The 16,869-nt window shown below is 40.7% G+C and overlaps 1 protein-coding gene across 1 annotated transcript in view; it reads right to left on the minus strand.

Annotated features, from left to right (window-relative positions):
- The window catches only part of LOC118395213 (collagen alpha-1(XVIII) chain-like), a 61,086-nt gene extending 44,633 nt beyond the window's left edge, over positions 1 to 16,453 (minus strand). The window contains exons 1-2 of the mRNA XM_052463805.1: positions 16,314 to 16,453; positions 16,146 to 16,219 (exon numbers count right to left, since the gene is read on the minus strand). Of these exons, the coding sequence (XP_052319765.1) occupies positions 16,146 to 16,219; positions 16,314 to 16,324 (85 nt within the window). The 5' untranslated portion in view covers positions 16,325 to 16,453. The remainder of the gene's footprint in view (positions 1 to 16,145; positions 16,220 to 16,313) is intronic.
- Positions 16,454 to 16,869: the final 416 nt, after the last annotated feature.

Raw genomic sequence — 16,869 nt, forward strand, 5'->3', positions numbered from 1 at the left:
ACTTCATTCCCTCACCAGAACACACTGCCCTGTGTACTACACACACTGTGCCCTAAATGCACCCCATTCCCTATGTAGTGCACAACTTTTGACCAGGACCCATGGGACTCTGGTCAAAAGTAGTGCTCTATATGGGGAATAGGGTGCCACAGCAATCCCTGCCCCTTTAAGATTGACCATAGTGATGTCACCAGAGGTTAGGTTCCTGGGAAGATTACCGTCAGTGTGGAGGAGAAGAGCCAACCTGACAGAGGCCAGGCCTCACTAATCAATTAGCAAAGTGAAGGAGACTTTGCGGGTGAACAAAAACAGAACTTTGCCACATTAAATCACAATCACTGGGAAGCTCTCTTATCAAGAGTCTGGCCCTTGAATGGTGTATTATTATTATGGGCAGCAGATCAAGAGCAATCTGGTTTTATCGGGATGATTTAGTTAGACACATGGGCCCAATGGCCTATAGCTAAGTTTGTAGCCAAATAAATCTCTCTCTCAAAAAAGATTTGTCCCAACATGTTGAAAGACAGACATTCCAATATTTTGCTTGTAAAATAATCCATTATTTGTATGGCACCATATGTTAGGATATTCAGATCCTTACTCCTTTAACTATCCTCATCAGTTTATTATACATTTAGCTAAGTCTACATTTCATCTGAGGGCTGCCAATTTCTTTAAAAAAGTGACAAAATCCATAAGCCATAAAACTCCTAAATTGCCACATAACTTTCAAATAAGAGGGCATTACTATTAATAAAATGCTAACTTGACATAAAACCATAAAAACATCACTTTAAATGTACAGTTGGACCAATCTAGCCTTGAAGACAAAGTATGTAGGAAGGCTGTCCATATAGCAGCCAAAGTATTTATTGTGTCAGAGGAACAAACTGATTGGCAGTTCTTCCCAGCCAATCCCTGTCTAGATATAAAAGCTATGGGTGGAGACCAGTGGAGAGGTAGACAGTGTGTGACTGTTCTCCACTCTGGAAGAGGTAATTATAAAGCATTTCACTTTTCAACTCTCTCTCCGCACACACACATACATAAGTTCCCTCTCCCTCTCAGCGATCCAACTCAATGAAGCCTCTGTTGCAGATCTGTTTTCCTATGGCTAAGTTGGCCAACTCCCCCAGTGTCATTTATGACGCATTTTCAGGTCAGGCAATCTATGGCATGTTCAGAGCAGGACATTTATTTATTTATATGTACTTATAGGTTAAGGGTACTGGTCCTCTCTGACTTGTAATAATCTGCAATAACATTAGAGTTGATTATGTTTTACTGGGCGAAATACTTTGGCAAATGTGACACCAAATTACAGACACACTGTGATGATACACCACTGACTATACCCCCCTCCCCTCAAGGTGTCGAAAGCGTTCCACAGGGATGCTGTCCCATGTTGACTCCAATGCTTTCCACAGTTGTGTCCAGTTGGCTGGATGTCCTTTGGGTGGTGGACCATTCTTGATACACACGTGAAAAACCCAGCACCATTTCCGTTCTTGACACAAATCAGTGCGTCTGGCACCTACTACCATATCCCGTTCAAAGGTACTTCAATCTTTTGTCTTGCCCATTCACCCTCTGAATGGCACACATACACAATCCATGTCTCAATTGTCTCAAGGCTTAAAAATCCTTCTTTAACCCGTCTCCTCCCCTTCATCTACACTGATTGAAGTGGATTTAACAAATTACATCAATAAGGGATCAGAGGGAAGCAATGGCGGAAGGAGAAGTATTTTTTGATTCTCTTGGCACAAGTACAATTGGTAAGAATGAGTGGACGATGGTGAACAAGAGTGGAGAAAAAGGGCTAAAGTTGGAGATGAAAAGCAATTTATGGTCGGGGTGCAATTCACAAGCAAGGATGTTTTTGGGGGGTAACCTGTTAGAGATCTCGAATGATGAATTGGGTAAAGTGGAATCGGTCAGAGTGACCAGGAGAGGTAATGATGTTGATTTCATGTGTGTCAAAAGCGCAAAGGGAGAAAGCTCTGTGGCTCAACAAGATGTCGACGTCTGATGTGGAACGCTACACTTTTCAGAGTAGGGCACCGGTTAAAGGTGTCATCATTCCAGGAATGGTTGACGCACTTAGCTTGAATCAAATGATAGACGGAAAGAAGGATCAAAGCCTATCGGTTGTACTGTCGTTTGATGAAGGGGTTCTCCCGACTTATGTAAAGATAATTTGGTGAGACAGTGCTGTATGTACCGAAGCCGTTTCAGTGTTACAATTGTAAAAAGTTTGGACACGTGGCAAGTGTTTGTCGAAGGAACAAATATGAAGTAGTGGAAGAAAAGTATAGCCAGTTATAATTAGTTATGGTAATGGTTTAGCAGATTCTAAAAAAAGACCAGTCTTTACGTGGCTAAAATAAATATAACATTATTAAAACGGTTATATTAGGTATTGTTCATCCTGATCAGACAGGTTTTTTCATGGACGATACATTGGAGATAATTTACGACAACTACTAGAAATAATAGAACATCATGAAACATCTAAGAAGCCAGGCCTGGTATTTGTAGCGGATTTTGAAAAGGCCTTTGATAAAGTAAGACTGGATTTGATTTATAAATGCCTGGATTTTTCCCCATTTCTGTGATTCTCTTATAAAATGGGTAAAAGTAATGTATAACAACCCCAGGTGTAAAATAGTAAATAGCGGCTACTTAGACAGTTTTTAATTGTCAAGAGGAGTTAATCAAGGGGGTCCGCTGTCACCATATATATTCTTTATGGCCATCAAAATGCTAGCTATTAAAATCAAATAACAACATTCGAGTATTAGAATTCCAAGGCTTAAAAACAAAGTGTCCATGTATGCCTATGACTCAAGTTTTATGTTAAGTCTGCAAGCTAGATCCCTGCAATGTCTCATTGAAGATCTAGATAACTTTTCTGGACTCTCTGGACTAAAACCTAATTATGATAAGTGTACCATATTACGTTTTGGATCTTTAAAAAAATACAACTTTTACATTACACTGCAGTTTACCTATATAATAGGCTGATGGTGGGGTAGACATACATGGTATTCATATCACAAAATATATAAATGAGCTCTCCAAAATGATTTTCAATAGAAAACGAGTAATAATAGACAATATCCTTCAACCATGGAGAGGTAAATACCTGTCTATTTATAGAAAAATTGCCCTGATTAACTCCTTAGTCATATCTCAGTTTACTGATTTACTTATGGCGCTGCCTACTCCAGGTGATTTGTTTTCAAATCATATGAGAAAAAAATATTTTGCTTTATCTGGGACGCTAAACCAGACAAAATAAAGTGTGCCTATCTATATAATGAATATGAATTGGGTGGGTTGAGATTATTAAATATAAAAGCACTAAACCTCTCTCTAAAAGCTTCACTTATTCAAAAGTTTTACTTGAACCCTAAATGGTTCTCAAGTAGATTACTAAGAAAAGCTTTTGTGCAGATTGCCATGTCTCATTTTTGTTGAATTGAAAATGATACTTTTTTAAAAGCATCTCTCTTTTTCAAACAAGCATTGTAGAGCTACAATTTCAATTTCATCCCCCTGAAAAGATAGAACAAATATTACAACAAATACCTTGGCTGAACTCAAATGTGCTGGTTGATAAAATACCTGTATTTCTGGGTATTTTGTTTTTAAAGGATATTGTAAATTGGAATGGTAGAGTTGTGTCTTACATGGAGTTGTCAGAATTGTATGGGGAGGTCTGCTCAATCCAAGAGTACAACCAATTAATTACAAGCATTACCCCAAAAATGGAGGAGGCAGGTGGCAGCGGGAGGAGGTAGGTGGCAGCGGGAGGAGGTAGGGAACAGGTCTGTCTGACCAATATAAAGGATCAAAACTGGCAGAGGAATACAAATAGCATAAAGAGGAAAGTATACCAGTTTCGTTTGAGGACCAGGATGTTGGCACAACTGTGCCAAGAGACTTTTGATATACCGATTCCATGGTACAGGGTGTATGAGTTGATATATAAAGATTCAAGACTGTGTTTTTCAGCTAAAATTATTATATGGAATTTTTGCTACCAACAAAATGTTGAATATTTGGGGCATTCAATCATCGAAGTTCTACAGATTTTGTTGTGAGGATACAGAATCAATAGACCATTTATTTTGGTATTGCCCTCAGGTAGCCTGTTTCTGGTCTCAGGTTCAGGAATGGCTGAAAATGCACAACATTGATCTAAAATTGACCCTAGAAAGAGCACTGTTGGGCGATCTGGAGAGACCGGGTCAGTCAATTAATAATATACTAATATTCTTAGTAAAAGTATTTATTTTCAACTCACAATCTGGGGATTCTATTTGATTAGATAGATTGAAATTGTATGTTAAACATCACAGCATAGTTTATATATATATGGTGCGTAGAAATACGAAGAGGGTGACCACCAATGTAGATGTGATGTTCAGGGCAGGTCACTCAGCCAATTCTATTAGCCTTAAAGGAAGTCATAAGAGGAGAATTATAGAACCTCAGATGCTCTCCTCTCCTCACACACAGACAGGGGTTCAAAGCGTGTTGCCGTGTGTGGACTTCCCTGTAGGGATAGACTAACGCAGGACAGCATTTGAGTAGAACCACAGGTTATTGGGTAATGTATCTGTATTATCCAGTGTGTGGCACTGGCCGATTGAGTGGAATGACTTGTATTAAATGCATTACAGTCAGGGTTGGGGAGTAACAGATTACATGTAATCCTGTATATGTAAGGGGTTACAAAAAACAGTAACCGTAATCCTTATTGTAATAAGATTAACGTTTAAATGCAGAAAGGATGTTTCCGGAAAAAAATCTTTGACACTTCTCTGTTTTCTCAATAAGTTTGTTCCTCCTGAGTGAGGCTGGCCACAAGTCAGAGACCACTATGATGATACACCAAATGGGTTTGATGGATCGCGGGAAAAGAGCAGGAATCGTTTTAAGCTAGTGTCTTCCAACAGTGCCACTGATGTAGGCATCCAAAGATGATCCAACTTGAATAAACGCTTAGAGGTAAGGATGACAGCAGTGGTGTCGTCTACGGTGATACGGATATCACTTATTATTGATATCTACATAGCGCATTGATGTGAGTCACACTGCTGCTCTCTCATTTAGCTATTTGCACCTTATGGATTGTGGTTGTTCACAAATCGAAATGTGTATTTGAACCCTATAATGGTTGAACTCAAGAAGTTTAAGCTGCCTAGCAATCATTGTTCTTAAACCAGTAGACAGCCAGTGAAAAATGCGTTCCTGCAACAGCTGCATAGTGCCGATCCAAGCCTATGGAATAAAAGTGGGCCTTTTATTTCTCAATCGAATTAATGCTGATGAAAAAAAAATCCATAGGTCTAAATGGTCACATGCACAAACTCGCACACTTTCGATAGATTTAAAAGGGGCAATCTGTAGTTGCAAGCATCCATTTTTGGATTTAAAACAATAAAACAATTGTGATATAATGGTCAGTCCTTGCATTCATAGCTCTGTCTATTAATCTGAGAGTGGTTACATTTCTCCAGGCCCATCCCTCAGATTTTTACCAAAACAGAGGCGGGGCGCCCGTTTTGTTGTTGTTTAATTTGTGGATTTTCCCTCTAAACAGCTGCATATTATCAAGATATCAAAGTGTCACCAAAAAAAGGTAAACAATAGGCCTATAGCAAATGCAGCACATGGCATTCATTTTTAAAAATAAAATAAAATATTTTTCACATTTAAATAGCACTTTTCAGAACCCTATAGGTTCACTCCCCTTGTCAATTGTAATTGTTTAACCTAGCTCAAAACCTCCCAAAAATGTGGGATTGTACATGAGTTTGAATGGGAGAATTGTATTGAATCTCCAATCAATGCATTATTATACAAAATCAAGCAGCCTCTTTTCTATGGACATTTGTAGAACTTGGCTAGGAGTCAGCCAGTTGTAAGCCACTATCTAAACAAGTTATTAGCCTGAAAAATATCTACACTTTTAATCTCTTTAGAACAAGTGTGAAATCTTCACATCCCATTCTCATTGGAGGTTGGGGTGGGGGGAGGTTAGTTGCTGACTGTTTTGGAGTTTCAGGATGTTCGCAGAGGACTCTTAGTTCTGAGTACATGAGTTCACAGTAGTGAAATAATGTTTATTTTTCAACTGTAAATAGTGTCTCTTTTTGGTCCACCAAACATCGTCTCTCCTTTCCTGTTTACAATCAAAGCGATTGTATTTCAATGCTCCCTACTCATACTCACCTCTTAAACATGACCCATTTCACCTTAACATGGTATCAAATACATCCTGCTTCAGTGGGATATGTTTATAGCTTATTAATGGCCATGTCTTTCTGTGCTTGGGGCTTGTGGTACTTTTAGAGGCTGTGTAGAGAGGCTGAGCTGACCTGAACACAGGTCTACAGTACAGTAGTACTGATAGAGCCAGCATGGCCACATTTGATTTAGTGTTCTCATTGGAAGCAATAACAGAGTTTAAGGTAAACACTTGTGCCTTAAGGGCATATATTTAAAGAGTAGCGGGATTAACAGGAAGCCTTTCTGCCAGCTGATGACCATCAGATTAGTTTATTTACTTCATTCTGAGACATTTTAACCTGGAGTAAAGTGGAGTGGGAGGTCAGGTTAGTTAAAGAACTACTGTAACATAATACAATACAGAAAAAAATCATGTTTATTGATGGCATGCCAAAATAACACTGTCCTTGATCCTCAAGTGCTTAAAGTAGGAAAGGAAAGGTTGCCGATAGTGTCTGATGCAGATTCATAATACACACCTGGGTGTATTGTTTATAAGGACAGATAACTTTCCCGCAACACTGTACCCACAATTAGTAGTAATGGCTATGCAAACAGACCTGTGGAGATGCATTGTGTGGTCTGCCATTCGTGCTTATTTGGGTCGGACAGAGGAGAGCCCGGGCCATCTTTCTGAGTCTGCCAAGGGTCCCTTCAGCACGCAATCTCGCGTATGCACACACACACACACACAGGTAAGCAGTCTGGTTCAGTCTTGCAGTCTGCTTTATAAAGACCATCGAACCATTTCACTGGCTCACTCAACCAATCAGAAATCATACAGCACTGGTGACATCACGTCAGAAGAGCGTGTTTTATGTGTCTGGACAGAATGGAGAGGAAATGGTTTGACAACATTTCGGCCACAAAGGAAAACCAAACAGCCCAGTGAAAACCTCTATTGAGTATTGTTCAGACTGAGACAGATTTGTTACAGTAGACTGGACAGTTATTCAGCAGAGTTCATTCATAAATCTCCCTGGGTAGGGAGTGAAAGAGGTCACATTTACAGGTGAGATAACTAATGTAATGTGCCCTCAAACCTTGAACTGTCACTGTGGTCATCGTCACTGTCTCTATGTTGATATCTAGATTATCTGTAGCCTCAGTTAGATTCACCTGGTCTCACAGGAGAAGCAACTGGAGTCACCATATACCAACAGCCACTTTGATCTCAGAATAACTATTTCTATTGGATCATCTTTTAGCCTCTAACAATGAGAACTTAGATTTCGTTTAGATTTAAATGCTGCCTTCAATACTATTGATCATGCTATTCTCACCAAGAGGCTAGACGACTTGGTTGGTCTACGAGGACAGGTTCTCAATTGGTCCAAATCATACACCACACCAGTATCTCTATCTGCACATGTTCATCTGATCATTTATCACCCCAGTGTTAATCTGATCAATTGTAATTATTCACTCCTATGGCCTATTTATTGCCTACCTCCTCATGCCTTTTGCACGCAATGTATATAGATCATTTTTTTTCTACTATGTTATTGACTTGTTAATTGTTTACTCCATGTGTAACTCTGTGTTGTTGTCTGTTCACACTGCTATGCTTTATCTTGGCCAGGTCGCAGTTGCAAATGGGAACTTGTTCTCAACTAGCCTACCTGGTTAAATAAAATAAAGGTGAAATAAAGGTGAAATAAAATAAAAATACCTCTGAGCGGTATTCAATTTGTTCATCTGGCCAATAATTCATCTGATCGTTCCAAGCTTGAATGTGCCGTTTCCCAAGGTTCTGTGCTTGGACCCCTTTAATTTTCCTTGTACGTGTTACCCCTTGGTTATGTTATCTGTAAGCACAACATGCACCTTTACTGCTAACACTGATAATACTCAATTGTATTTATCTTTTAAACCAGACAATGCTTTCCAGTCAGCCCACCATGAGAAATGCATCACAAGTCTCAACACAGGATGACAACCAACATCTTGCTTTTAAACTCTGATAAGACATAAATGATGCTACTTGGACACTAAAAACATATATAAAGTGTCAGACCTCACTCTCAACGTTGAAGGTTGCCTCATTACACCAAACATGGTTGTTAAAAACGTTGGTTTTACATTTTACCAGGTCTAACTTTGACAACCACATAAAAAGCATCCAAAAACAGCATCCTTCCATCTCAGGAACATTTCCAGAATTACACTTCATCTCTCAGCCAGATGCCGAAAAATTGGCCGATGCATTTGTTTAATCTAGGCTAGACTACTGTAATGCCCTCATCTCCAGCTGCTCAGACTCTATTAAAAGTCTACAATTTGTACAGAACACTGCTGCTCGTATTCGAACAAACAATGGAAGGTATGAGCACATCACTCCAGTTTTATATGCACTACACTGGCTGACTGTAAAGTATCGGTCTGATTTTAAGATCTTACTCTTAACTTTTAAAGGCACTGCATGGCCTTGCCCCCCTCATACAGTGCCTTGCAAAAGTATTCATCCCTGTTCCCGTTTTTCCTATTTTGTTGCATTACAACCTGTCAGTTAAATAGATTTTTATTTTGATTTCATGTAATGGACATACACAAAATAGTCCAAATTGGTGAAGTGAAATGAAACAAAAGAAGAGAGAGAGAGAAAAAAAGTGGTGCGTGCATATGTATTCACCCCCTTTGCTATGAAGACCCGAAATATGATCTGGTGCAAACAATTACCTTCAGAAGCCACATAATTAGTTAAATAAAGTCCACCTGTGTGCAATCTTAGTGTCACAGGATCTCTGTATATATACGCCTGTTCTGAAAGGCTCCCGAGTCTGCAACACCTCTAAGCAAGGTGCACCATGAAGACCCAAATCAAATCAAAATGATTTGTCACATACACATGGTTAGCAGGTGTTAATGCAAGTGTAGCGAAATGCTTGTGCTTCTAGTTCCGACCAGGTAGTAATATCTAACAAGTAATATAACCTAACAATTTCACAAAAACTACCTTATACACACAAGAGTAAAGGAATGAATACGAATATGTACATAAAAATATATAAATGAGTGATGGTCTAACAGCATAGGCAAGATGCAGTAGATGGTAAAGAGTACAGTATATACATAAGAGATAAGTAATGTAGGTATGAAAACATTATATGAAGTGGCATTGTTTAAAGTGGCTAGTGATACATTATATCAAGATGGCAAGATGCAGTAGATGGTATAGCGTACAGTATATACATATGAGATGAGTAATGTAGGGTATGAAAACATTATATAAAGTTGCTTTGTTTAAAGTGGCTAGTGATACATTTAATTACATCAAGATGGCAAGATGAGATGAGTAATGTAGGGTAAGTAAACATTATATAATATAAAGTGGCTAGTGATAAATTGATGACATAAATTTTCCCATTATTAAAGTTGAGTCAGTATGTGGGCAGCAGCCACTCAATGTTAGTGATGGCTGTTTAACAGTCTGATTGCCTTGAGATAGAAGCTGTTTTTCAGTCTCTCGGTCCCCGCTTTGATGCACCTGTACTGACCTCGCCTTCTGGATGATAGCGGGGTGAACAGGCAGTGGCTCGGGTGGTTGTTGTCCTTGATTATCTTTTTGGCCTTCCTGTGACATCGGGTGGTGTAGGTGTCCTGGAGGGCAGGTAGTTTGCACCCGGTGATGCGTTGTGCAGACCTCACTACCCTCTGGAGAGACTTCCGGTTATGGGCGGAGCAGCTGCCGTACCAGACGGTGATACAGCCCTACAGGATGCTCTCGATTGTGCATGTTTTGGTGACAAGCTAAATTTCTTCGGCCTTCTGAGGTTGAAGAGGCGCTGCTGTTGGTAATCAAGCCTACCACTGTAGTGTTGTCTGCAAACTTGATGATTGAGTTGGAGGCGTGCATGGCCAGGCAGTCGTGGGTGAACAGGGAGTACACAAGAGGGCTGAGGGGACCTAGTGTTGAGGATCAGCGGGGTGGAGATTTACCTACCCTCACCACCTGGGGGCGGCCCGTCAGGAAGTCCAGGACTCAGTTGAACAGGGCGGGGTCGAGACGCAGGGTACTATGGTGAAGGGTACTATGGTGTTAAATGCTGAGCTGTAATCAATGAACAGCATTCTTACATAGGTATTCCTCTTGTCCAGATGAGTTAGGGCAGTGTGCAGTGTGATGGCGATTGCGTCGTCTGTGGACCTATTGGAGAGGTAAGCAAATTGGAGTGGGTCTAGGTTGGTAGATAGGGTGGAGGTGAGATGGTCCTTGACTGGTCTCTCAAAGCACTTCATGATGACGTAAGTGAGTGCTACAGGGCGGTAGTCAATTAGCTCAGTTACCTTAGCTTTCTTGGGAACAGGAACAATGGTGGCCCTCTTGAAGCATGTGGGGACAGCAGACTGGGATAAGGATTGATTGAATATATCTGTAAACACACCAGTCAGCTGGTCTGCGCATGCTCTGAGGACGCGGCCGGGGATGCTGTCTGGGCCTGCAGCCTTGCGAGGGTTAACACGTTTAAATGTTTTACTCACGTTGGCTACAGTGAAGGAGAGCACACAGGTTTTGGAAGTAGGCAGTGTCAGTGGCACTGTATTGTTCTCAAAGCGAGCAAAAAAAGTTGTTTAGTCTGTCTAGGAGCAAGGCATCGTGATCCACGACGGGGCTGGTTTTTCTTTTGTAGTCTGTGATTGACTGTAGACTCTGCCACATACCTCTCGTGTCTGAGCCGTTGAATTGCGACTCCACTTTGTCTCTGTACTGACGCTTAGTTTGTTTGATTGCCTTGCGGAGGGAATAGCTTCACTGTTTGTATTCGGTCATGTTTCCGGTCACCTTGCCCTGATTAAAAGCAGTGGTTCGCGCGTTCAGTTTTGCGTGAATGCTGCCATCAATCCACGGTTTCTGGTTGGGGAATGTTTTAATAGACGCTGTGGGTACAACATCACCGATGCACTTGTTAATAAACCGCAATGCGGAACATATCCCAGTCCACGTGATCGAAGCAATCTTAAAGCGTGGAATCCGATTGGTCGGACCAGCGTTGAACAGACCTGTGCACGGGTGCTACCTGTTTTAGTTTCTGTCTATAGGCTGGTAGCAACAAAATTGAGTCGTGGTCAGCTTTTCCGAATGGAGGTAGGGGAGGGCCTTATGTGCGTTGCGGAAGTTAGAATAACAGTGGTCTAGGGTTTTGCCAGCCCTGGTAGCACACTCGATATGCTGATAGAATTTGGAGAGCCTTGTTTTCAGATTAGCCTTGTTAAAATCCCTAGCTACAATAAATGCAGCCTCAGGATATGTGGTTTCCAGTTTACATAGAGTCCAATGAAGTTCTTTCAGGGCGGTCGATGTGTCTGCTTGGGGGGGAATATACACGACTGTGATTATGATCGAAGAGAATTCTCTTGGTAGATAATGCGGTCGGCATTTGATGGTTAGGAATTCAAAGTCAGGTGAACAAAAGGACTTGAGTTCCTGTATGTTGTTATGATCACACCACGTCTCGTTAATCATAAGGCATACACCCCTGCCCTTCTTCTTACCAGAAAGATGCTAGTTTCTTTCGGCGCGATGCATGAAGAGACCCGGTGGCTTTACCGACTCAGATAGCATGTCTCGAGTGAGCCATGTTTCCGTGAAACAAAGAATGTTACAGTCTCGGATGTCTCTCTGGAATGCTACCCTTGCTCGGATTTTGTCAACCTTGTTGTCAAGAGACTGCACATTGGTGAGTAGTATGCTCGGGAGCAGTGCCCGTCTACGGAGCCTGACCAGAAGACTGCTCCATCTGCTCCTTCTACGGCGTCGTTGTTTTGGGTCGCCGGCTGGGATCCGATCCATTGTCCTGGGTGGTAGGCCAAACAGAGGATCCGCTTCGGGAAAGTCGTATTCCTTGTCGTAATGTTGGTGAGTTGACGTTGCTCTTATATCCAATAGTTCCTCCCAACTGTATGTAATAAAACCTAAGATTACCTGGGGTAACAATGTAAGAAATAACACATAAAAAAAAAATACTGCATAGTTTCCTAGGACCGCGAAGCGAGGCGGTCATCTCTGTCGGCGCCAGAAATTCCCAAACAGGTCAGGGAAAAAGTTGTAGAGAGTACAGATCAGGGTTGGGTTGTAAAACAATATCAGAAACTTTGAACATCCCACAGAGCACCATTAAATCCATTATTAAAAATGGAAAGAAAATGGCACCACAACAAACCTTCCAAGAGAGTGCCACCCACCAAATCTCACAGACCAGGCAAGGAGGGAATTAATCAGAGGCAACAAAGAGACCAAAGATAACCCTGAAGGAGCTGCAAAGCTCCACAGCGGAGATTGGAGTATCTGTCCACTTTAAGGCTTTACAGTCCAGCTGTGCTTTACGGGAGAGTGGCCAGAAAAAAAAGCCATTGCTTCAAGAAAAAAATAAGCAAACACGTTTCGCCAAAAGGCATGAGGGAGACCCCCCAAACATATTGAATAAGGTATTCTGGTCAGATGAGACTAAAATTGAGCTTTTTGGCCATCAAGGAAAATGCTGTCTGGTGCAAACCCAACCCTTCTTTTTTTTTTGGGGGGTTGTGTTACTTCTTGTATGTTTCAAAGTGGTAGGCATGTTGTGTAAATCAAATTATACAACCCCCCAAAATCCATTTTAATTCCAGGTTGTAAGGGAACAAAATAGGAAAGATGCCAAAGGGGGTGAATACTTTCGCATGCCACTGTATCTGGCAGACATGCTCGTTCCATACAACCCAGCGAAGGCGCTCTGCACCCAAGGAGCCGGTCTGCTTACAGTTTCTAGATGCAGAACCAAGGCAGAGGGTGGAGCGTTCTCTATTAAAGCACCTTAGTTGTGGAAGGGTTTGCCCTGTCAGGTATGAGGGCCAGACACCATTTGAGGTTTTTAAATCACATTTTAGCTGGGCTTTTAATAAGTGATTGTTTTCCACATCCTCTGCTCATGTTATTACTTAAAAATATATATGTATGTAAAGTGTGGGGCGATTTTAAATGCACTTTATATAACTTTTAATTAGATTCAGTCATCATTGGACCGCACTCTGGCACTTTCATGGTGAGATGCTGCTAGACTCTAAGAGATGATCTGTGCAGCAAAAACACATCAAACAGAACCAAGAGTTCCCAGATGAGACAGACGACACAACACAGCAGGCATGTCTCTCTCCTAGATGTCTCACTGGGTGGTGTTATGACAACAGGAAGTAGTCATAATTCTCCACAACCAGTTTGTGCCCACTGAGTAATCTGTATAAGATCCTTCCCATCACAGCTGTAAAATGGCCACGGCTTTCCTTTCACTGGGTTGTGTTTCCACAACTTTCACGGGACAGAACAGCGGCATCCAGAGAGTGCTGAGTGCTCCCCATGGAGCCTCCAGGAATACTGTACTGTACATTCCCCTTCATTTTTACCTCAAAGTGAACAGCTTGAGAACAACTTATCAGGACAATTTCATTAAGAAACCTATCATTTTCCTCATCGTACTCAGACAAGGTTATCATAACACTCTTACAGATGTCGCTTACACAAGACAGTCTTCACATCCAAAAGTGGGTAACCGTTAGATGAGGGAGTTACTAGCCTTTTCAAATGAAGTAACCAAGGAAACCTCACGCCTACAAAACAACATCGGCATATATTTGACGCCACCAACTGTCAAATATAAAAACGGTTGAGAAGTTATGACATTCCTATGCTTGTATGAGCACATGGAAAAATATTGTATATTCATGTCAATGTCTCAAAAAGTACTAACACATGAATAGGTAGGATATTTTGTAATAAACCTTCCATTGAGTGGTTTTTCCCTTAAAAACCACAACGAAACATTACAGCTTAGTGACACCTTTTACAGTTGGTCTTATAACCTTCACCATTCTGCTCTATATGACACTATACTGTAAGTGGAACATACTGGAACCTTTTACAAAATGTGGAGGGAATTTCTTAGCCCATAAAACTGAATAAGGTTTATAATGTCAATTGTTCATTTTCAAATGTATTTATAAAGCCCTTCTTACATCAGCTGATATCTCAAAGTGCTGTACAGAAACCCAGCCTAAAAACCCCAAACAGCAAGCAGTGCGCAGGTGTAGAAGCACTGTGGCTAGGAAAAACTCCCTAGAAAGGCCGGAACCTAGGAAAAAACCTAGAGAGGAACCAGGCTATGTGGGGAGGCCAGTCCTCTTCTGGCTGTGCCGGGTGGAGATTATAACAGAACATGGCCAAGATGTTCAAATGTTCATAGATAACCAGCAGGGTCAAATAATAATAATCACAGTGGTTCGATGTATTAACACGCTTCAAAATAAATCTCCCACTGGGGACCGATCAACAGGACTGTATTAACCAAACATGAATTCATTTGTGAGGAACTGAACCAGACTAAAATCAAATGAGAAAGGCAGTAATATTCAGCCCCACAAAAAAAAGTGGGTTAGGGTTAGTAAAAGTAGTCAAAGTAAAAGTCCTCATTAACCAGTCATAAAGAATAATAAAACCTCAGCGGTGGATTTTGTGATAAGAATATACAATCTCTGTTGTCTGTCATATCTTCATTAACAGACGTTTTGGCTAGGGTGATCATCATATTTCAAATGATGACATTCCTACACACATTCCCATATTTGAACTCAAAACGACACACTGAGAAACAGGTATTATACAAATGCTTTATGCATTTTTTTTGTTGTTGTTGTTGTATTTTGAAGTGTAGTTAACACGATATTCTCCAGAGCCACTCCTTTAGACAGCAGATTGAAGAGGAACTTAGCCCTTCAGAATGTGTGTTAACCAGAGTCAGTGTAATGACAATGTAACAACCCTAGATAATAGTACAGTTCTCTCTCTATGGTAGTAACAAGAGGGACATTTACATAAGAAGTGACCACACCAGTTCACATCCAGGTGTTGAGTTTAACCAGACCACTGCTTCCACGTCCACTGTGTGTACAACACTGCCAATAGCGGATGGGGCGGAAACCAGGGCCAGTCAAGAAAACATCTTATCGCAGGGTATATGGGGGCTATTCAAACAAACTAAAGCAATTAGAAATGCTAAATTGGTGGGTAAATATACATACACTCTAAAAAGTATTGTATGTGACTCACAATTTCATACAGATGCAAAGAATGCATGTCCACATACTTACAGTGGGGCAAAAAAGTATTTAGTCAGCCACCAATTGTGCAAGTTCTCCCACTTAAAAATATGAGAGAGGCCTGTAATTTTCATCATAGGTACACTTCAACTATGGCAGACAAAATGAGAAAAAAAATCCAGAAAATCACATTGTAGGAATTTAATTTAATGAATTTATTTGCAAATGATGGTGGAAAATAAGTATGTACTGTATATGCTCATCAAGTGAGCATATAACTCAGACTTGCCCGGAGTCTGTATACTACATGCTATGTATGTCACAGGATAATCTGTGAGATGGAGAAAAAAAATCATTCAGCTATTCACCCAATAAACCAGTTGCATTCAACTTTCAGTAGGGAGGTAAAAGATGCAGCAAACACTTCATTTCAAAAGCATCTGTAGCATAGGGGGATCAATAATGTACTGTACACTAAAACAACATAAGCCTACATCTCACACCTTAAATCAACTTGTCCTCAGAAAAGTTATCAAGTATATCCACTTAAGATACTGTATCTAACTATTTTGACATAAAGAAGGCTATTTGATAAAGAAGCTACTTTGTCTTACAATTTCTTCCAAGAGAGTCAAGACATTTTAAATCCAAATGCAGCAGGTCGATAGCCTTGGCAATGTTTAGGCAAGTATTGACTGCATCACATCAGCACTACCAAGAAATACATCAAATAGGGCTACATTAATTATGAATACTTACATTTCAAAATGTCTTACCTTCAATGACCTGAACTGCAGGTTCAAAGTGGTACAGCAGGATGAGAAGAAGAACCGAAGACCACCTGGGGAGGCTGGAGGTAAGAAAATTATGTTGCATGAGTTAGTCTGAATATTTTTTTGGCTTTTAAAATCAAGCACAGAACATTAAAAAATAAACACCCTTACCGAATAATCATTTTGGGATAGAGATGTCAAATCCAACGTGCTTAGTTGGAATCTGCTCTCGGTCTACTTCAGACCTTTGCCTCTCCTGCCTCTGAGTGCACTCTCCCTCCCTCCCTTTCTCTCTTCACTCTGTCTCTCTCTCTCCCTGACAGGCTGGAGTACCAATCGAACAAAGAAGTCCTCAGTTCTTCAGTGAGTCACTGGCCCACGGACACGGAAATCTGACTCCTTAAAATCCCTCACTAAACCGCTGCCTTAAAATTCTTAACTTTGCCATTTGTATGGTGACTATCTGAATTTTTCCATCTCCATTATTTTATTGCATTATTAACAGTATTTGAAGTTGATGGAATGGAAGATATTTTGCAATCCATCTATCAGGCTGGCTATTTTATTTTTTAAGTATTTTTTATTTTATTATTATTTTTTTTCTCCCCAATTTTATGGCATCCAATTGTTAGTAGCTACTATCTTGTCTCATCGCTACAACTCCCGTACGGGCTCAGGAGAGATGAAGGTTGAAAGTCATGCGTCCTCCGATACACAACCCAACCGC

The sequence above is a fragment of the Oncorhynchus keta genome, chromosome 15 (genome assembly GCF_023373465.1).
Source record: "Oncorhynchus keta strain PuntledgeMale-10-30-2019 chromosome 15, Oket_V2, whole genome shotgun sequence".
NCBI classification, from domain to species: Eukaryota; Metazoa; Chordata; class Actinopteri; order Salmoniformes; family Salmonidae; genus Oncorhynchus; species Oncorhynchus keta.